Source organism: Oncorhynchus kisutch, linkage group LG17 (assembly GCF_002021735.2).
Source record: "Oncorhynchus kisutch isolate 150728-3 linkage group LG17, Okis_V2, whole genome shotgun sequence".
NCBI classification, from domain to species: domain Eukaryota; kingdom Metazoa; phylum Chordata; class Actinopteri; order Salmoniformes; family Salmonidae; genus Oncorhynchus; species Oncorhynchus kisutch.
The window spans coordinates 61,499,456-61,520,511 of record NC_034190.2 but is presented as its reverse complement, the minus strand read 5'-3'; the positions used below and the strand labels follow the sequence as shown (position 1 = coordinate 61,520,511).

At 40.7% G+C, this 21,056-nt stretch overlaps 2 protein-coding genes across 4 annotated transcripts; one reads left to right on the top strand and one right to left on the bottom strand.

Moving 5' to 3' along the window:
* Positions 1–4,884: 4,884 nt before the first annotated feature.
* Positions 4,885–9,570, top strand: tpk2 (thiamin pyrophosphokinase 2). The gene is made up of 8 exons (XM_020506435.2): positions 4,885–5,121; positions 5,405–5,646; positions 5,738–5,801; positions 5,882–6,012; positions 6,123–6,241; positions 6,374–6,506; positions 6,607–6,703; positions 9,387–9,570. Exons 1-8 carry the CDS (start codon positions 5,058–5,060, stop codon positions 9,431–9,433), a joined length of 897 nt encoding a protein of 298 aa, XP_020362024.1. The 5' UTR covers positions 4,885–5,057; the 3' UTR covers positions 9,434–9,570.
* A 47-nt stretch (positions 9,571–9,617) lies between these two features.
* On the bottom strand, positions 9,618–16,748 carry LOC109908045 (rho-related GTP-binding protein RhoA-C-like). Of its 3 annotated transcripts, none has more exons than XM_020506436.2 (5): positions 16,617–16,748; positions 12,048–12,203; positions 11,716–11,836; positions 11,476–11,606; positions 9,618–11,152 (listed from the first exon to the last, which is right to left on the bottom strand). In XM_020506436.2, the coding sequence occupies exons 2-5, from the start codon at positions 12,201–12,203 to the stop codon at positions 10,979–10,981; spliced, it is 582 nt and encodes a 193-aa protein (XP_020362025.1). In that variant the 5' UTR covers positions 16,617–16,748; the 3' UTR covers positions 9,618–10,978. The 3 variants fall into 3 exon arrangements, with proteins under 3 accessions (XP_020362025.1, XP_031650107.1, XP_031650106.1); XM_031794247.1 differs by lacking the exon at positions 16,617–16,748 and adding an exon at positions 14,020–14,371; XM_031794246.1 differs by lacking the exon at positions 16,617–16,748 and adding an exon at positions 13,659–13,685.
* Positions 16,749–21,056: the final 4,308 nt, after the last annotated feature.

Below are 21,056 nucleotides of genomic sequence, written 5' to 3'. Positions count from 1 at the left end.
CTTGAATATTTTCACAATGCCTTTTTACTAATAAGGTGATTGGCTAAGAGGCTGACCTCAATATACCCTTGACAGCAAAACACAGGTTATTTGAGTCCATGTGAGAATCAAGTCTGGTTTGCAACACAATTAATTTACTACTGTTTTTATTGTTTTTTTAGAACATTTGTTTAAATATACATTATGCTTTAATAAGTACCTAAACCTATGTGCAGTATCTGTTGCAACAATAAGGAAATTACATAATTCCAGACACAAAATAACATGTGGCTAAGTAAAGTGCTCAAAGTAACTGAATTCATCCATCCCCATTATAAGTCCTGACAAACCTCAGGTTATTCTAGAGAGTAGTGTGGTGTGAGAGGAAGTCACATTTGCCACCCACCTTTCAAAATAGTATTTTTACTCAAGGCCTGGTATAGCACTTTCAGAAATGAAAGAAACCTGAAACCTCACTACATGCAAAGAAATTATGTTCACATCAGACATGGAGTACCAGTCAAAAGTTTGGACACACCTACTCATTTAAGTTTTTTTGTTTTTTTTGTAAACTATTTTCTACATTGTAGAATAGTGAAGACATCAAAACTATGAAATAACACATGGAATCATGTATAACCAAAAAAGTGTTAAACATATCAAAATGTATTTGACATTCTTCAAAGGAGCCATCCTTTGCCTTGATGACGGCTTTGAACACTGTTGGCATTCTCTCAACCAGTTTCATGAGGTAGTCACCTGAAATGCATTTCAAATAACAGGTGTGCCTTGTTAAAAGATAATTTGTGGAATTTCTTTCCTTCTTAATGCGTTTGACCCAATCAGTTGTGTTGTGACAAGGTAGGGTTGGTATACAGAAGATAGCCCTATTTGGTAAAAGTCCATATTATGGCAAGAACAGCTCAAATAAGCAAAGAGAAACGACAGTCCATCATTACTTTAAGACATGAAGGTCAGTCAAGGCGGAAAATTTCAAGAACTTTTAAAGTTTCTTTAAGTGCAGTCGCAAAAACCATCAAGAGCTACTGTATGATGAAACTGGGCTTTCATGAGGACCGCCACAGGAAAGGAAGACCCAGAGTTACCTCTGCTGCAGAGAATACGTTCATTAGAGTTACCAGCCTCAGAAATTGCATCCCAAATAAATGCTTCACAGAGTTCAAGTAACATACATATCTCAACATCAACTGTTCAGAGGAGGCTGCGTGAATGAGGCCTTCATGGTCGATTGTTGCAAAGAAACCACTACTAAAGGACACCAATAAGAAGAAGAGACTTGCTTAGGCCAAGAAACACGAGCAATGTCCATTAAACCGGTGGAAATCTGTTTTTTGGTCTGACGAGTCCAAATTTGAGATTTTTATTTCCAACCCCCGTTTCTTTGTGGGACGCGGAGTAGGTGAACGGATTATCTCCACATGTGGAGTTCCCACCGTGAAGCACGGAGGAGGAGGTGTGATGTGTGGGGGTGCTTTGCTGGCGACACTGTCTATGATTTATTTAGAATTCAAGGCACACTTAACCAGCATGGCTACCAAAGTATTCTGCAGCGATATGCCATCCCATCTGGTTTGCGCTTAGTGGTACTATCATTTGTTTTCAACAGGACAATGACCCAACACACCTCCAGGCTGTATAAGGGCTAGTTGACCAAGAAGGAGAGTGATGGAGTGTTGCATCAGATGACCTGGCCTCCACAATCACCCGACCTCAACCCAATTGAGTTGGACCGCAGAGTGAAGGAAAAGCAGCAAGTGCTCAGCATACAAGTGCTCAGCATATGTGGGAACTCCTTCAAGACGGTTGGAAAAGCATTCAATGTGAAGCTGGTTGAGAGAATGCCAAGAGCGTGCAAAGCCGTTATCAAGGTAAAGGGTGGCTACTTTGAATAATCTCAAATATAAAATATATTTTAATTTGTTTAACAGTTTTTTGGTTACTACATGATTCCATATGTGTCATTTCATAGTTTTGATGTCTTCACTATTATTCTACAATGTAGAAAATTGTAAAAAAAAAAATAAGAAGAAAACCTACCCTGGAATGAGTAGGTGTGTCCAAACGTTGACTGGTACTGTATATTCACACTTCATTAAATGAAACAACTAACTGACAGAGTTTGCCTCGGTTCAGAAGTTTTTTAACACCACATGCCCTTAACAATAAAGGCTGGGGCAGGTGTTGCTTCTATCCTTTGTCCTGTGTCTGAGGTATTTGTGGGAGTATCATTGTGTTCCGGTGACAGAAACAGAGACAAAGGCAGGCCAGCAGCCATGGATGATGTATACAAAGCAGCGGTGAGTACAGATACAGGGACAAAACCTGCAGGGTGGTAGTTAGGTGGTAGTTAGGTGACACAGGGGGATGCTAGATAGTTTATGTCGAGGACAGTTAGAATCGATTAGGCATCTTCATCTGATGTACTAAGTAGGAAGGAGGGTCATGATCTCAAACTTCCCTCATTGGTGTACCTGGGTGTACTGTGACTGGACGAGCCAAAAACAAGGCACTGTTATGAAATCACATGCCTTTGCTTTGGGGTTTGTTGGCTTAGGTTGTGGAGGGGGTAGCCTAGCCGTTAAGAGCATTGGGCCAGTCACTGAAAGGTCGTGGTTCGAATCACCCGAGCCGACTAGGTGAAAAATCGGTCGATGTGCCCTTGAGCAAGGCACTTAACCCTTATTGCTTATGTAAGTTGCTCTGGATAAGAACGTCTGCAAAATGTATGTGAAAATAACATCCTGTCATGACTGTGGTGTTATGTTTAACAAATTTCACACAATGGCTTTATGCTCCAGTTCACATTGTATTGACTGTGCACACTCTCTGGACACAAGCCAAAGGTGAATAGAGGTTAACGGTCCCTGAGGAAAGCCATCTCTAGCTGCTTGACTGAAATAGACATTGATGACATTAAGAAGCCCTAATCCGCTTCCAAGAGCTGTGAGAAGCGAGAAATGGGTTTACCAATCAACCTCTATTTGAGATATATTTCACAAGAGCTACCGGGTTGTAAATTATGATTTCAGTATCCCCAAGGTACCTTTGATTGGTAGTCACATTTCGAAATGTTCCCACATTAGCGTTGACTGGTCAAAGGTAAATGCAGTAATATTGAGTGTCAAGCAGGGTTGGGGAGTAACAGATTACAAGTAAGGGATTACAAAAAAAATGGTAACTGAAATCCGTTAAATTACCAGCAAAAATATCATAATCGGATTACAGATACTTTTGAAAATTAGATGATTCAATTGAGGATCACTTTCAAATTCAGAAAGGATGTTTGCGCAATTTTTTTTTATTGACATTCAAATCAGCATTGAAAAAATGCTTTTCTTTAAAAAACAAGTACATTTCTAAGTGACCCCAAACTTTTGAACGGTATATATATCCATTAATTCTTGAAGTGCCTCATGAGCTTAGTTCAACTGCTACACTCCAAGAGAACCCAAAACATAAGCTTGTTTTTCTCCAATGTTTGTAAACATTGTAAATGTAAACAAACACTGGTTAAAACACATGGTTAAAACAATCATTTTGATATCATGGATGGTCAGTCCTTTAATCCATAGCTCTGTCTATTAATCTGAGAGTGATTACATTTCTCCAGATCCATCCCTCAGCTTTTTATCAAAACAAAGGTGGGGTGTCAGTTTTGTTATTGTTTCATCTGTGGATTTGCCCTTTAAACAGCTGCATATTAACAAGATAGCAAAGTTAATAATACAAAGATCAGGTTGGCACTTCCAGAATGTGTAATTATTATTATTTTTTGACACTCATCAAGGCTATCCTTTCATGCCAAACCTTTCACAGTTCAAATCCAGGCAGTCAGTAAGACATTTTATTGCTGATTTATCATGTGCTCTGGGTGTCACTCTTCCACAGAGTTCCTGGAATTCATGAAGGGGGTTGAGTAAAGGAATCAAAAGACTCATGGACCCTCAGACCGGGAAAATACTCATACCTCTTCTTAGCGCTGACATGCCATCACACCATTGTGTGATGGCATGGATTCAAACCAGGCACTGTAATGACACCTCTTGCACTGAGATGCAGTGCCTTAGACCACTGAACCAGGGTCTGTAGTGACCCCTCTTGCACTGAGATGCAGTGCCTTAGACTGCTGCATCACTCTGGAGCACTAGAAGCCCTTAAAGACAAGGGGTCTTGTTATGTCCTTGAAGTGTATTCCTTAAATATAAATGTATTTAATCCCCAATAATCATAGATCATTCAATTCAAAATCTTAACAAATGGGAGTAAACACTATACTCCACAATACTGTATATTTTCAATAAATAAAGATTTTCAGTAATACAGATGAAAGTGTATTCAGTTCAATAAAACTGATATCAGCAGGATTGCCTATCAACATCAACAGAAAGTCCAAGGTGTTGGCAAGGGTTAATACCACGTTCAAAACAACTGGGAACTCGGGAAATCTCTGACTACCGACTTCAGTGCGTTCAAGACAACTGGGAAATCGTAAAAAAAAAAAAAAAACGTTATCCGACTGAGAAAACTCGTTTTGAACGGTCATCCGGGACAACTGCATCTCAGACAGAAACGAGGTCAACTCATGATGTCAGTGATCTTCAGGTCGGCGCTCTAGAAAACTTCTGACATGGAATTCCGAGTTGAAATGCCGTTCAACTTGGAATGCCAAGTTGGAGCTTGTTTTTTTCCGAGTTCCAAGTTGTATTAAAGTCATTGAAGTCGGAGAATTCATAGTTCCCAGTTGTTTTGAACATGGCGACACGCACGCACACATACATACAGACACAGCCCTTGTGACTCCAAATATCGGCGTGCGTTAAGCAGCTGCTGCAGCAGACGCGTCTTCAACCAATGGAAATGTTGCGAATCATGTGGGCGTTTTGTGCAGTGCGCGATTGCTCACGCCGAGTACACACCGCTGAGAGGAACATGGCGCTTGCAAAATAATCACAGTGAAAAGATTATGTAGCTACATAAATAAAACATAACATATCGTTGTTTAATTTTTACCCTTCATAAAATCATTGGACTCGCGTCAGAAACCTAGGCTCGAAATCATGACTACCTGGTCGGAAAAAATGCTCCAGGTGCTTCGCCGAATGAATAACTTTTATTCGCCAGGTTAGAGTTAAAACTATTTGTGATAACTGGAAGTGAATTACAAGCTGTGGCTAGCTATGTGTGTTTGATAGCGACAATTATTAGGTGTTATGCCGCGTTCACGTGCTAGTCAGAACTAGGAAATATCTGACATACTAACTGGTTGAACCTGGCACGTGTTTAACTACAACCAGTTAGAAAATCGGACATTTCCGAGTTCCGACTAGTACGTGAATGAGGCATTATCTAGGCTATACTACAACACATCTCTCTGGCATCCAATATGTATGTTTGTGTCACCCAGGCTCCAGTCGCACCACATGCCTTCGGTTTGAGGTGGGAGGAGAGCAAGTTGGATGGGTGCCTTCCAAAGTGGCGTCCATTTTGAGTACATTTCCAGAGGTCTTCAATCCACCACAAGGTGGCGCTATTACTCTGTGCCAAAATCTTGACTCCTATGGGAGGAGGTCAGATGCTGTAGATTCTGTTCTTCAGTCACTTAGGAGGGAAGGCTTGTTGACTGTCTTGAAAGGATGGCGAAATGAGGTGAGAGTATTACAATATGCTGTAAAACTGAAAACAAACTATACACATTTTTTAAATTCCCTGAAATTATGTATTTGGGCATCTTCTATAGAAGTATGAAGTAATGCCCAGATTCTGCGACACTCCACTAATGTGTATGGAGAGATCTGCCACAAGTAAGTCGTGTCCTAAACAATAACAGTAGAAAATAATCCCAGTGTTCCCCCTGCATGCCCTATTAACATTGTCTTTGTAGGCCTTTTTGGAGTGAAACGGTATGGAGTCCATATTAATGGGTACTGCCAGGGTGAAAATGGGGAACTCAGGATGTGGGTGGGACGACGATCCATGACCAAGCAGACCTACCCTGGAAAACTGGACAACCTGGTCAGCACCTATTGATTTAAAATTAGAATACAACCGTTTACATTTTACCGGTACATATTTTTTTGTGAATGGCAAACTGGTTTGACCATGTTCTTCCACCATGTTTTCAGGCAGCTGGGGGACTAGCAGCAGGTATCGGTGTGAAAAACACCCTGATCAAGGAATGTGAGGAGGAGGCCTGCATCCCAGAAGACATAGCAGAGACTGCCCGCCCCGTGAGCACAGTGAGGTGATTGACATCTCAACAGGAGTAGCCAGCTCTGTCTGCAGTGTCTTATTGAGAATATCTCTTTGCATGCTTTTACATAGGCCTACAATCGTATCCACATTATTTCAATCACCCCTGTGTCTTCTCTCATAGCTATACTTATGAGGATGAGGAAGGGGTGTTTCCTGAAAGCCAGTTTGTGTTCGACTTGGAGCTACCTCCTGAGTTCAAGCCTAAGATAGGGGATGGGGAGGTGCAAGAGTTCTACCTCTACTCCATGGACAAGGTCAGCCACTCTACTTTTGAGCACCTCTAGTACTGCATGTTAGTTTTTATGTCTGGCCCGCAAAGAATGTCTTCAAGTAGGCCTACAATGTTGTTTTCAGGTGAAAGAACTGCTGATCAGTGACGACTTCAAGCCCAACTGTGCCATGGTGGTCCTAGACTTCCTCATCAGACATTCCTACATACAGCCTGATACAGGTTTGCATCAGTACATCAATTAATGACATGGGATAACAGTTATAAAAACTAGGCAGAGGCTGCGGATCTGTCGTTAACACCCCCCCCCCCCCCCCCCCCCAGGTTATTTTCCCCCCAGAACTGAAGATCTGATTCATGTTCCGCGCATGTGTTATTTTACAGACGCATTGTTCACGTAGCTGCTGCTCACGCTCCCTTTTGTTTGTTTCTTTCCTCACCCTCTTCTACCAATATGATCAACAAGATGTAGCTACGTTTCTGCCTCGTATCTGAAAAGCAGAAATAAAAAGCCCACTGCTATTTGAACGAACATTCCAAAGTAAATATTTTGTAGGCTACAACCTGTATGTTGTGAATAAGAATATGGCAAAAGCACAAGCAGGGTGCAGTCTACATATTGCATGAGGGAAAAACAGTCTGGTTTAACCACACTGTACATCTGTGATGTAGCCTCATTTTTACAGTTATGCTGCCATATCGTAGCCCGAGTTGCTGAAAAATAACATGACTGCCACCTGTTTTGTCGATGCTTGCAATGATGGTGAACTCCCCACCTGAGTTTTGCATTGGGGCAAAACAATCTGCGTAACAGGTTAAAACTGTTATTTCGCAAGTACCACAGGATATGATTGAAATTTGCCAGAGTAGCTGTTCCACCTATGGGCAACCGAACGTTATAGACAGCCGTGGCCAAACGTTTTGAGAATGACACAAATATTAATTTCCACAAAGTTTGCTACTTCAGTGTCAAGATATTTTTGTCAGATGTTACTATGGAATACTGAAGTATAGTTACAAGCATTTCATAAGTGTCAAAGGCTTTTATTGACAATTACATGAAGTTGATGCAAAGAGTCAATATTTGCAGTGTTGACCCTTCTTTTTCAAGAACTCTGCAATCCGCCCTGGCATGCTGTTAATTAACTTCTGGGCCACATCCTGACTGATGGAAGCCCATTCTTGCATAATCAATGCTTGCAGTTTGTGGGTTTTTGTTTATCCACCCGCCTCTTGAGGATTGACCACAAATTCTCATTGGGATTAAGCTCTGGGGAGTTTCCTGGCCATGGACCCAAAATATCGATGTTTTGTTCCCCGAGCCACTTAGTTATCACTTTTGCCTTATGGCAAGGTGCTCCATCTTGCTGGAAAAGGCATTGTTCTATACCAAACTGTTCTTGGATGGTTGGGAGAAGTTGCTCTCGGAGGATGTGTTGGTACCATTCTTTATTCATGGCTGTGTTCTTAGGCAAAATTGTGAGTGAGCCCACTCCCTTGGCTGAGAAGCAACCCCACACATGAATGGTCTCAGGATGCTTTACTGTTGGCATGACACAGGACTGATGGTAGAGCTCACCTTGTCTTCTCCGGACAAGCTGTTTCCCGGATGCCTCAAATAATCGGAAAGGGGATTCATCAGAGAAAATGACTTTACCCCAGTTCTCAGCAGTCCAATCCCTGTACCTTTTGCAGAATATCAGTCTGTCCCTGAAGTTTTTCCTGGAGAGAAGTGGCTTCTTTGCTGTACTTCTTGACACCAGGCCATCCTCCAAAAGTCTTTGCCTCACTGTGCGTGCAGATACACTCACACCTGCCTGCTGCCATTCCTGAGCAAGCTCTGTACTGGTGGTGCCCTGATCCCGCAGCTGAATCAACTTTAGGAGACAGTCCTGGCGCTTGCTGGACTTTCTTGGGCGCCCTGAAGCCTTCTTCACAACAATTGAACCGCTCTCCTTGAAGTTCTTTATGATCTGATAAATGGTTGATTTAGGTGCAATCTTACTGGCAGCAATATCCTTGCATGTGAAGCCCTTTTTGTGCAAAGCAATGATGACGGCATATATTTCCTTGCCGGTTAACCATGGTTGACTGAGGAAGAACAATGATTCCAAGCACCACCCTCCTTTTGAAGCTTCCAGTCTGTTATTCTAACTCAATCAGCATGACAGTGATCTCCAGCATCATCTTCGTCAACACTCACACCTGTGTTAACGAGAGAATCTCTGGTCCTTTTGTGGCAGGGCTGAAATGCAGTGGAAATGTTTTTTGGGGATTCAGTTCATTTGCATGGCAGAGGGACTTTGCAATTCATCTGATCACTCTTCACAACATTCTGGAGTATATGCAAATTGCCATCATACAAACTGAGGCAGAAGACTTTGAAAATGAATGTGTCATTCTCAACTTTTGGCAATGACTGTAGCTGGTAACCTGTTTGACAGTGGCAAAATCTTAATGAATTCCAGTGATCGGTCTGCCGCAAGGACAATGGGAGAAGAAAAAAAAAATGTAATCGCTATTTAGACAGTGTCTTGCTTGTTTGATGTCTAAATAGCTGCAGGTACTCCCTCCTGAAAAAATAACATGGAATCTCTACTTAGACTGCCTGTTTGTGTCATGCTTATGTTTGTAATAGCCTACTGTTACAAAAGTGTGTTGTACATGTCAACGTTTGTAGACTACACCACACAGACGTCCAATCCGGAGCAGCTATGTATAAAAAAATATGTAGAGTATCCCGCACATTGGGCCTCTCATACCTTCAACTGTCGGGAAGAGGTCAAGTGAAAGTCGGAACTGCAGCCACCATAAAAACTATTTACAGTCGTGCAATTGTCAATCATTTAAACACCAACAACAGCAGAAGATTCGAGACAAATCTGACTGCTCTCTTTTTTTACAGAGCCCTATTACCAGGAGTTTGTTGCTGGACTCCACCACACATTGTAAATACTGAAGTGAAAAATGTTACATGAGGGATGGCCAGGAGATGCACTTCTTTCTAGATGCCTTGATGTATTCTGTCAAATGTTCAATCTTGTACTGTTTTGTAACAGAATCGTGAATAAATTCCATTCACATCTTGGGATTTTGTGTTGAGAGGCATGAAGCATGAAAGAACGACAACCAACCATTCCCTATAACAATTTATTTTCTTAAGAGTACTTTTAAAAAGAGGACTGCGGAAATGTGAGGATGCATTTGTATACAAAAGACCTCCCACACAAATGACTAAGATATTATTTAAAGAAATTACTTGCGTTTAATAGTATGACATATTGTCAATCTTTTTCATGGATTACTAAGCATTTTACATGTTATTTTTTAAACTCATCCTAAAGTTACTAATTTTTGCAAAATATGCACAACTGATACAGGATAAGCCAGTAGACTCTCACAAGGTTAAACATACAGTACAAGAGGGGAAAAACAGGAAGACATACAGTTTTAGAAAGACGGACTGGAGGGAGTGAGCAAAAGGTCACATTAAAAACCCACTCAAAACCCACTCCCAATAATAGCCTGGCATGCAGGCAAGAACAATCTGCAAGAGGAAAATACCAAATTTGCAAAACCTTTATCACTTAATAAAAAGTCACCCCCCCCTTTCAAACCAAACAGTGCTTGACAGTCCGCATCAAATGTAGATTCTTTATATGACTTGAGGCCAACTAATGATAAAACCAAATTCAAAAATTATTTTTCATTATAATACATGAACAGGCGTACAAAAATCAGTTAGTATCAATATTATTGTATGGATTTTAATATACATTTTATAGTCAAAGGCAAATAAAAATATGTAGCCATTTAAAATCAAAATAGCTTGTATCAAATTAACTATACTATTGGACCAATTATATCATAAGAGGTGCTGGTCCATGCAAGATTATGATACCATAGAAGGAGATGCTGGTCCGTGCAAATATAGGGTTAGTCTATCCATTGGGAGAACAAAGAAAATAAACACCTATGGTATGGCTGGACAGAAATGAAAGACAAGCGCAGACAGACACTGCAAGCCAGGGAGGTCAGAGTTGGGAGAACATGCACCATGATGCAACGAAACCCCCTTTTTCTCTGACGATGCTCAGCTCTATGAACCAGGGCAATAGCGCTATGGTGAACAACCTATCATGAACACCAATTTTATCCCGTCCCTCAGAGTACACCACCCTGACAAGTTTACCAGAGAGATGTTTTTTCTTTACCCTTCTACCTGTCCAAGACCCAATTTAAAAAATCTTAACCTTATGATTATCTTATTTTAAAAAACAATTGGCAATCAACTTGGCCTTCAATGTAAACTCCCTTTTTCGTTACATTTGACCTTCACCGTTTCCTTTGGCCTAGTTTAATTGTGTTTTTCTCCCTCACACCCCCCTTGAAACTCACCCACCCTTCCACAGAGGCAGACTTAGAAGAGGGGTGCAGCGTTTTCCTCTGCCCAATTTGTTTCCCCCTTCCTACCCGCTCCTGTCTTTCTCCAGCTCTCTATAGCAGGAGGCAGGCATTCTTCTTTCCACGTTTCTTGGCCTGCAGCGCGGCCCTGGTGGCCATCTCAAACACCTCCCTCACGCCGTCTTTCGTCTTGGCTGAGCACTCCAAGTAGCCAAACGCATTGATGCGGTTAGCCATGTCCCGGGCCTCTTCTGGCTTCACTGGTTCCTGTTCACGTGTCAGAGGTGTAAAAGTGTTCAGAGGTATTCTATGGTTGGCATCCATTGTGACATACTAAACCACCAATCATAACAAGCCAAACAAAAACATAACTAGCTAAACTTAACTAAACAAAAACCTCAACCTGTGTATATTTAGACAATAACAGACAATACATGAAGTGTCAGTAGCTATGAGGCAACACAACCACATTAAAATAAATGTCATGGATTGTTTAGTTTCAATGCTACATTTAAGAAATATCCTGAATGGATAAGGACAATGAGTGTTTGCTGAAATTATAATATACATTTTTACAATGAATACTTTACCTGCTTCATTTTTGCTAGCTCCCGACGCGTGTGCTCGTCATTCCGCAGGTCCTTCTTATTACCCACAAGAATAATGGGTACATTTGGACAGAAGTGTTTTACTTCAGGGGTCCACTTCTCTGGGATATTCTCTGTTTCAGACACAGGGGATAATGTTAGGAAAAGGCTACTAGTGAAACGTGATAATTTGTTGCATTTACCACACATGATAGATTAACTTTACAGTCACTAATGTATTACCCAAGCTGTCGGGGCTATCTATGGAAAAGCACATGAGGATGACGTCAGTGTCAGGGTAAGAGAGAGGCCGTAGTCTGTCGTAGTCCTCCTGTCCAGCTGTGTCCCAGAGGGCCAGTTCCACCTAGAACCCACATGGAGAGCAGAAATTCACATTTTAATCATTTAGCAGATGCTCTTATTCAGAGCGACTTACAGTAGAGAATGCATACACTGCTGTTTAGCCAAAAACTGTAACTTGCTCTGGAGAAAAGGTGAAAACTAAGACTTAAACATAAAAAAAAATTTCAATTGTGTCTTGATAGCATACTGTGTGACTAACAGTATAATCTCACCTGCTTACTGTCCACCTCAATATCTGCCACATAGTTCTCAAACACTGTAGGTACGTAGACCTCAGGGAACTGGTCTTTACTGAAGACTATGAGCAGACAGGTCTTTCCACAAGCACCATCACCAACAATCACCAGTTTCTTACGGATCGCAGCCATCTGCAAGAGAATTTCTCAGTTAAAGTGCAACATTGAGTTTGTGATAATATAGCACAACCAAGAAAATTAAGATTTGTAAGCAAATGTGTTCATACAGTGTTAACCTGTTACTCAGACCCCCTCTGGTGGCATTTTCTAAACAATGCATAATATTGTATACTACCCTCAAAGTAAATTTTGTTTTAAAAATTATAAGATATACAAACACAGTACTGTTAGAAAGGTATGAACTGTGGGACTCAGATAAAGGTGTCAGAAACTATGTAACTACTACATAGTAGTAGGGCCCGAGATACAGCAGACCATAAGAGATTTTGTCTAGATTTGAGAAAATATGTCACCAATTACTGTTTTAAAAAATAAAATATTTTACCTAATGATGGCCTAAACATACGCAAATTCCCATTGGATCACAGACATTTTAAAACTGCAGGGCTTTTGCAACGTGCTATACTGTCATCTTACAGGAATGATATACTGAACATATGAGTACAAAGCTGAAGTCTACCTATCCATTTATTTAAATATATCCTCCGCCTAATTCCCAGTTCTTCCAAAGCAGTAGGAGATCACACGACGTCTCTTGGCCACTTGAAACCAATTGCGTGTGGTTTGGGTAGTGAGTCATTGTGCCAAAATGGCTGAACGGATTTTCAAGCCTGTCATCTTAAATAACTTTCGCAAATCAGGGCTTTCAAGTTATGAGGTCGTTTTTTCGGTATAAAATACAGACCGGTGAAGAAACGTAACTTATTTCCCCATTGTAAATAATGAGCTAGCTAAACGTTACATGTGGAGGATGCAAACAAGGTAATGCATTGCATACTCAATGCGTATGCGGTCAGTGTTCTGGAACTCTACGGCACTGACTACGTTATCAGCCCATATTTCCAATAGACATTTAACCTTGGCTGCGTCCCAATTTTAACTACGTGTGGCCTCTTGCTCACCCCCAACACATAAAAGCATTGGATTGTAGTAAGCCACCTTTTAAATCCATGTAGGCTATTGAATAAGTGTACACTTTGGGCAGAACATTGGAACGCTGCACTCCGTTTGGCTCTAAGTAAGTCTGAGCCATTTTGTTAATTGCCCACTCCGTCTACAATCCATAATGCTGTGTAAACCACTTCATGTGTCGGACTGGACTGCATTTTATCCAGCGGCCTTTGAATGTGACCCAAACCATGGTTCAATGGGACCACTACGGTGCATGTTTAGTGCAGAAGTGTTCCTACCATAGTTTCAATTGTGAAAACATGGCGCTGGGCATTTGACCGGCAGCATTTTAAATGTAGGGAACCCATGTGCATTGGATGCTTAACTTGTTTAGGGCGTCCACCCATGGTGCTCAGAATGACAGAAATCACATTTCAATTAATTCATCTTAAACAGAACATGCAAGTCTTTACCACGCACTTTGAAGATGTTAGAATAACTCCACATGTACTTTACCTCAGCCAACATGAACGAACAGCGAAATACGTTACGAATAGTAGGCTGAGTAGATTCTGACTATGACAGTTTGCAAAACTGTTCAATGCATGGATGAGCGCGTAGAAGGCCTGGGCTATAGACTATCAGATACGTTTCTTATTTCTTTATTAAGGGAAAACACATTTCATGCAATTCTACTACACTATACGCCTGGGGACATTATCAAATGTTTTTTATACGACAAATTACAGGGTAGCCTACTCTGCTAAGACTAACAAACATAAAGAAAAATGACGTCAATCTAAACTGGAGGAAATTATTGTCCAAAACCAATTTAAGTGGCACTGAACCAACAATGATAGTGAATATGCGCACTCACCGGGGATATGGCCGATGCTCTCAGCTGGTGTCAATAAGATGAGCAAACAGTAGGCCTATTGCCTAATTAAGTTGAGAATTTTGATAACTAATAGACCGTTTGGAGTCATTTCATTGTCTTTTCTTTACAGCAATAGCCATTTGCTTTCCCGTGATTTTATTTTTAAATATTGCGATGACTGGTTGGGCCTCTACTTTTCACTGACAATCACAACTCAGCTATCTGATACTTGCTGCCTTTCCTTTCCAATGTAGGCAAAGCAATAAAAAATAAAAAAAACGTGTTTTAAGGCTAGGGATAGCTAATGATCTACTGTGGCCAAATAGTAGGCTATTTTGAATGGTTTTATTTATTTCCGTGTAGTAGAAAATGTACCTATTATATTGGTCAGCTTGAGAAAGAAATAGCCCAAACAAACACTGGGACAGTTGTGGGACGATAGATCCCAAATTCATACAAATCAGTAGGCCTAGGCAACGAACGTTAAAAAGCAATGAATCTGATGCAACAGATCAGAAAGTTTAGCTTAAAGTGTTGATAAACTATTTAACATTATTAGCACAGGAATGCTCACAAGGCAATAGGCTACATGCAAATGTGCATTTGGTTACCAGAAAAAAAATATATATAGGACATGAGCGAAAATAGGCTTTGTTTCAATGGCTTATGGAAGTCTATAAAATAATATCTTCAACAGATATGGTCGGATTTTGCCTAGGCTACTTTGAAGGAAGGTATTGAACTATGCCTCATATGAAGTAAAACGTTCAGGGTTCAAACAATTAAGTAGCTATGTTCTCAAAATGCATACTGCCTCATACTCATGGCAAAGTGTAGTGATGCGATGATGAAGCCTGGCATGTTGCCTAGCATTTGAATGGCGAATGGGTAGCGCGCTTCAATTACCAGTTGAGAAATATACCATTACGTTTAGAATTGCTGTGCAATATTGGGTTTATAAAAGCGCTGTCCGACAGATTTTCCACTCACATGCTCTGTATCTATGTTGTGCACGTGTGATAAGTAAGATAAATAAATAAACACACGCGCCAATTTAGCACCACTAAATTATGCAAATTACCCATAGAAGATAAGTATGACCAGTCAAATGTATTTACATCAACGAATAGGCTAAAAGTCTATTCCGCAATGGGATTTTTTTTCCGGGCAATTTGCCGGTGCCAATTTTATTTATCGGCTTGATATTACCGTCTAATTGAAACCCTGGTTCCCACCTGTTTAAACAACTGAATTCGGGGCTAAGCCTCCTAAATGCGTCAAAGGACCTATGAAAGCCAGCCACCAACTTCAGCTCCAGTAACAACAGAATCTGAACATCTGGAACATTACCATAGAGCCAGTTTCCCACACACATATTTTGCCATTGCAGTGCTTTTCAGTCCAGGACTAGGGTTAATCTGAGTCCAGGAAAACAGTCCGTTGTGCTCAAGGCCTGTAACCCCATAGATTTATAGTAACCTAACTTTAATTATTTATCTAAGACTACTGAATTTCAGGAAAATACATAAATGGAAATGTCACTATCATCACTAAAGGCAGACTACCTGCTGAAGACCCTTTGATTGAGATCAAGCTAGCCACCCCATGGACGAATGTCCTCAACACCTGCACCCTAGCTCTCACAAAAACCCTCAGGGTTTCAGGGGTTAGCTTCGCTCACGCTGTGTATTAGCGTTATGAAACGTCAATCATCTCTTGCTAAACGGTTTTTGAAACATGCTGATATGCCCCTCTTTCAAATAAAAAATACAGTAAGTAAAGCAGTTTTACACAGACCTATATGCTATGTGTGCCTCCAGTTGACGAACTACACTTCCTATCCAGTTACACTTAAAGGTGTTCAGAGTAAACTAGATAGCACAGGTACAGCTTCCAAAACATGTACCGCAAGCGATGCGTTAACGATGAGCGTTGGGGATCTTAAAATTCCCCACAGGCTTGGCAGAAGATACTATCGTCAATAGGCGCTAAAGGTAGTTCGTCTATGAATGGAGTAGCCGCACCCAAGTTCGATTAGCTAGCTAGTTATTTCCCCCTCTTCTCACGTAAACTCAGTGCTAGATAACTACTGTAGCTAGTTGGACAAACAAATAGTTAGCTACAATGATTGTCTCGTTTAAAAACGCCCAGTATTGCAAGTGCGGTTCGGTGGACGGCGGTTATTTACATTGTCACTTGTCATGTCAGTGGTATCTTGCGAGTTAGTTAGCTAGAGATCTTCTCGACTATACAGGGTGAAGAGCTAGCTAGCTAGCTCTCAGACCAGGGATGTGTTACGAACTTCCTAATGGTGATGATGGCACTGTATACCCGACTCTGGTGACCTGCTATCTAGCATTGGCCTGTCTAGCTCTGACTGGTGGAGCTGAAACGAGGAGTCTTTTCACTTCAATTGTTCGTTCGTTTCCGGCATCAACGCCGCTAGCTAATTTGTCACTCTGGCCTAATGTCATCTTGGCTACAGAAAACACGTTTTAAAGCCTCATCCAAACATTTAGTTTATAAATGGTCCCTTTTCATGGTGATCAATAACAACGATGTTAAAATAGGTTACATTTAGCTACTAGTTTTATTACCGTTTTCGTTGCAGATGTCCTCGCCTTTTTCTTTTCCTGTCCGACCCTTCAACCCCGCCCCCGACAGTGTGCCACGCCGATAACATCCGCCTATGCCCATGATCTCGCGCCAATAGGACGCCTCAAATTAATGAGTGACAGATATTTAAGTCAACAATATATATACATGTTTACCGGTTCAGGGAAAAACGGAAGTCACGAGTGGAGCTTGTTCGGTCCATGCTAATCGAGATCCTTGGGACGTCCCTAACCCAATATCGACCAGAACCTGTCATTCAAATGGGAGAAAATTAATCATAGTGAAAAGAACAAGCAAGGTGGGCAGAGCCAAGCACAAGCTAGTGAGATCCTATTGGGTCATTCTACAATTTATTTGTATTTTGCCGTTAGGGAACGCCTACTCTGTACTAAAGCGAACTCAATTTGCCCTTGCACTCCTTCAAAACAACACACTCTTGTGAAACTTTGGCAAAGGGTAAGGTCTACAAAACGCAGTCCACTCAGTTACAAATTCTAGTTTTGGAAACACAAAACTGTATGGAGATCAAATGTTTAATCGATGAGAAAATTAGCAGTAAATCGGCCAAAATCGATCTAGCTACATCTTCTCCCACTACCGGCCATTGGGCTTCCTCTCATCACCATATTTGGTAGTAAGTGGAAACGCCAAACGGAAGCTTCTCATTTATAGATCCGGGGAAATATCTGGCTCATTGTTCTATTTTTTTGTAAAATGTTAAGGGTTATGGTAGGGTTTAGGGTACAAGTAGGGTGAGTCAACATGTTCTTTACTTGCACGAACGTACACACACACAGAGAGAGAGAGTGAGAGAGAGAAATCAGAACCATAGACAGCCACATGATATCGAGGCTTACATTGATTGGACTGAATTGTTTTTGGTATCTTTCAGTTGTCACTGTATTAGACTAAGCATAAGTGATTTGATGATGTTGAACTGGTGCTGTAATAGTGGAGGCAGCTCCTGTTTTCTTTGCGACTTGCTCTCCATTGTTCTAAATCAAGTTGTTTATTAGTCCGAAAATGTTGGAAACATTAACTTGCTTGAACAAAAGGTTTGGTTGAATTGATTTCACCACTGTATTATTGTCTCGGCTTTAGGCCTATACATCACGGTCGCAAGGCATATGAACTAACAGGTTATAGAGCAAACAATACAATTTAGCTAACCCTTCAACCTAACTCCTAAACATAACCTGAACCTTAACCCAGCTAACGTTAGCCACCTAGATAGAAGTTGTAACATATTTTTTGCAAATCCATCAAATATTGTACATTAACATTTAAACATACTGTTTACTGTTGTTTTTCGTAGTTTGCACAGGCTCCGTTGCGCATATCATGGGTGTGTGCAGCCTATGGTGTTGTGTGATAACGTTTTCATCCTGATTGTCAAACAAATCACTTTGATCCACCATAATAATTGCATAATAATTTATTTATTTTGCTGATACTCCGTACCTTAACCCCTAATCTAGCCAAGTCTCTGCTTATAATTTCGGACATTTGGTAGTCACCTATAGTTATATACAGCTTCTCTTCTGTTATAACTTGTTGCCCTAGAATACTAAATAAAGTAGTGCTCACCAGAATGTCTTACGTCGATAGAATTAAATCATTAATGTTGTTAAGATCGGTAAAATTGTCTTTCGTTTAGGGACTGGGGAAAAATGCAATAACTCAAACAGTGGAAAGATTGGTGTTGTGCAAAATGTCCAATGTCAGTTTAAGGAAATAAAAAGCTGAGAAAATAAAAAAAATTCTGATAAGACCTAAGTTAATCTTGGGCGCATATTTTATGTGGTTGAAATACTGTCTGCTTGCTTAAATGTCAAATATAACACATTACACGCATCTTCACGTTTTCAAGAAATAAATAATTTCTCCACTCCTTTTCTGGAGACAAATTAACATTGATCATTTTACTGCAAAAAATGAATTCTGCAGAAGTTATTATAACACACTATATGTGAGAAGTTATAGGCTTGAGATCAACTAGATTCTGCAGCGGGCCAATTTTGTTTCTTGAGTGTATTGTCAGGGGGCCCAGAATGTAATTACAAATAATTTGTTGACTGCAAATTGACCGCAGGTACCCGAAACAGATACATTTGTATACGATCACATACTGTATCTCTATTATGCGTTGGAATACTTTGGAACAGACTTCCTCAATTAAAATGACTTGGAGCTGATTTGCTGGTGTTTAGAGTCTTATGTCCAACAATAAAATAAAAATATGGTAAAACATTGTCAGAACTTGGGGGGCAGAATAAAATTTCCCGCGGGCCACCATTTGAGGAACCCTAAGACCTTAAGCGGGATATGACCTACTATCCGGAATACTGTGCGCATGGAAACATGGTCATTGAGAGAAGTGAAAAATCGAGACGTCCATTAGACAAGATTATGTGTTTCTATGCATGACCTTATCTAGCCAACGTCTCCATGACATGACCTACAAGTGTGATCCGGGATTTCTATTGGATAAACAGTTTCTGCAATACTAAGTCAAGAATTTTGGGTGGGTCAAACCCAAGATTGTATACAGCAGTAAATCAATAATTAGCCTTGTAACATTTAGGGATTATAATATAAACGTTATTGCTTGCTTATGCCAGAGAGAACGAGGCGACGCGAGATGTTTTACTCTGCCCAAAATCTGTTCACGAAAATAAACATTTTTGTAATTGATAATTTGCTACAGGGGGCATATTTGATCGAATAGAAGTTTCATAATGGTTCGGTTGTTATGAATGCACTGATATAGGTGGACGCACATGGCATTTCAGCATCTTTCAAAAAAATAAGTGAACATTGGAGTTGTTCCTGTTGTCATAGAGATATGGATATATATCGTCATGGATATTTAAGTAATAAGGCCTGAGGGGGTGTGGTAAGTGGCCAATATACCACTGCTAAGGGCTGTTCTTAAGCATGATGCAACATGGAGTGCCTGCATACAGCCCTTGGCTGTGTTTTATTGGCCATTTACCACAAACTCTGAAGTGCCTTATTGCTATTATAAACTGGTTACCAAATTGGAGCAGTCAAAATAAATGTCTCATACACATTGTTAACTGTCTGATATATCACAGCTGCCACCTAATCAGCATTCAGGGCTCGAACCACCCAGTTTATAAAACCCATTTTACCATGCACATTGAGGACTTCCACCATTTTAAAGTAGTCAAATGGGTGTGTATTCCGGAGTTGGGCACAATCAGCCAATGAAGAAGAAAATATATTACTTTAAAATGGAGATTGCCCATACTGTCACAGACGCAGTAGCGATGTGTGGGTAAAATCACTGCGGAAGCCAAACGCGTGTGTGTGTGTTCATGCAAGTAGAAAAACATGTTGACTCACCCTACTTGTAGAGAAACGCCAATGCCATCCTCTTCTCTTTCAGGTTGATGAAACGGTCTATCACTCTGTCACCAAGTACATTTTTTGTTGTTGTCTTAGGTTACCTGACTAAAATTCTTGTTCGCTAGCCTAACTTCCATTCATGGGCAACTTTAGCTAGTTAACATTAGCCTTGTACATCTAGCTACATATTGAACTTCCATCCTCAGGCCAGGGGCACAGCAATGTATGAATTAATGATGTATGCTCTCAATGGGAATTGAAAGCATCCAAGCGAGCGAAACAGCACCCCTCTGTCTTCGTGTAGGCCATTTATCTGAAGCTGTCTGGTCCAAACGAGTATGACATTGTTGCCGTCCGTAGCATTGAAGGCAAGGGAAGCCAGCGAGCATCTGGCCTCCCTTGACAAAAAAGTACAAAATAATGAGATGTCATGGTTTGTTTTAGTGTTTCAGTTCATCTTTAACTGAAGCCTATTCTTGCACGCATTGTGATAAGAGGTTACTGGTTGGTACTTAAATCCTTATCTTCTTTCAGAATGGTCATAAGGCCACATTCAAGTTCGTCAATCACCAGCACTACTACTGTGTGCACTTGTGCATCCATGCCATCACTCAAAGGCTGTGTTTACACAGGCAGCCCAATTCTGATCTTTTTTCCACTAAATTATCTTTTGACCAATTTCATCAGATCTTTTTCAGAGCTCATTTGATTGGTCAAAAGAGCAATTAGTGAACAAAAATATCAGAATTGGGCTGCCCGTCTAAACACAGCCTCTGTCGATGTATGCCTTTGACTTCCTGGAGATTGTGTTTGCTCGTGTAATATTATTTGAAGGGGGCGGTGCATGATAACAATGTCACACTTTCACAGCTGTGGTATCATCCATTGGAGATGCGATGGCATGGCCTGGGGCAACGACAAGGGGCTCACAGAGTTGACTCGAGTAGTTTGACTCTATCGTACCATTTCATGATCACTGATACGGTCACAGTTGCTACTAAAGGCTATTCAGTTTGACCACTGGCTAGAAAAGAATGATCAAGCAATGG

Bases quoted from the DNA above. Each gene is read 5' to 3' on its own strand.
- tpk2 (XM_020506435.2), top strand. From the start codon at position 5,058: ATGACTACCTGGTCGGAAAAAATGCTCCAGGTGCTTCGCCGAATGAAT. The intron at 6,242-6,373 runs GTGATTGACATC...CTTCTCTCATAG, and splicing joins CGCCCCGTGAGCACAGTGAG to CTATACTTATGAGGATGAGG. The intron at 6,507-6,606 runs GTCAGCCACTCT...TGTTGTTTTCAG, and splicing joins ACCTCTACTCCATGGACAAG to GTGAAAGAACTGCTGATCAG.
- LOC109908045 (XM_031794246.1), bottom strand. The intron at 11,837-12,047 runs GTGAGATTATAC...TGTGGGTTCTAG, and splicing joins TTGAGGTGGACAGTAAGCAG to GTGGAACTGGCCCTCTGGGA. The intron at 11,153-11,475 runs GTAAAGTATTCA...ACACGTGAACAG, and splicing joins AGCTAGCAAAAATGAAGCAG to GAACCAGTGAAGCCAGAAGA.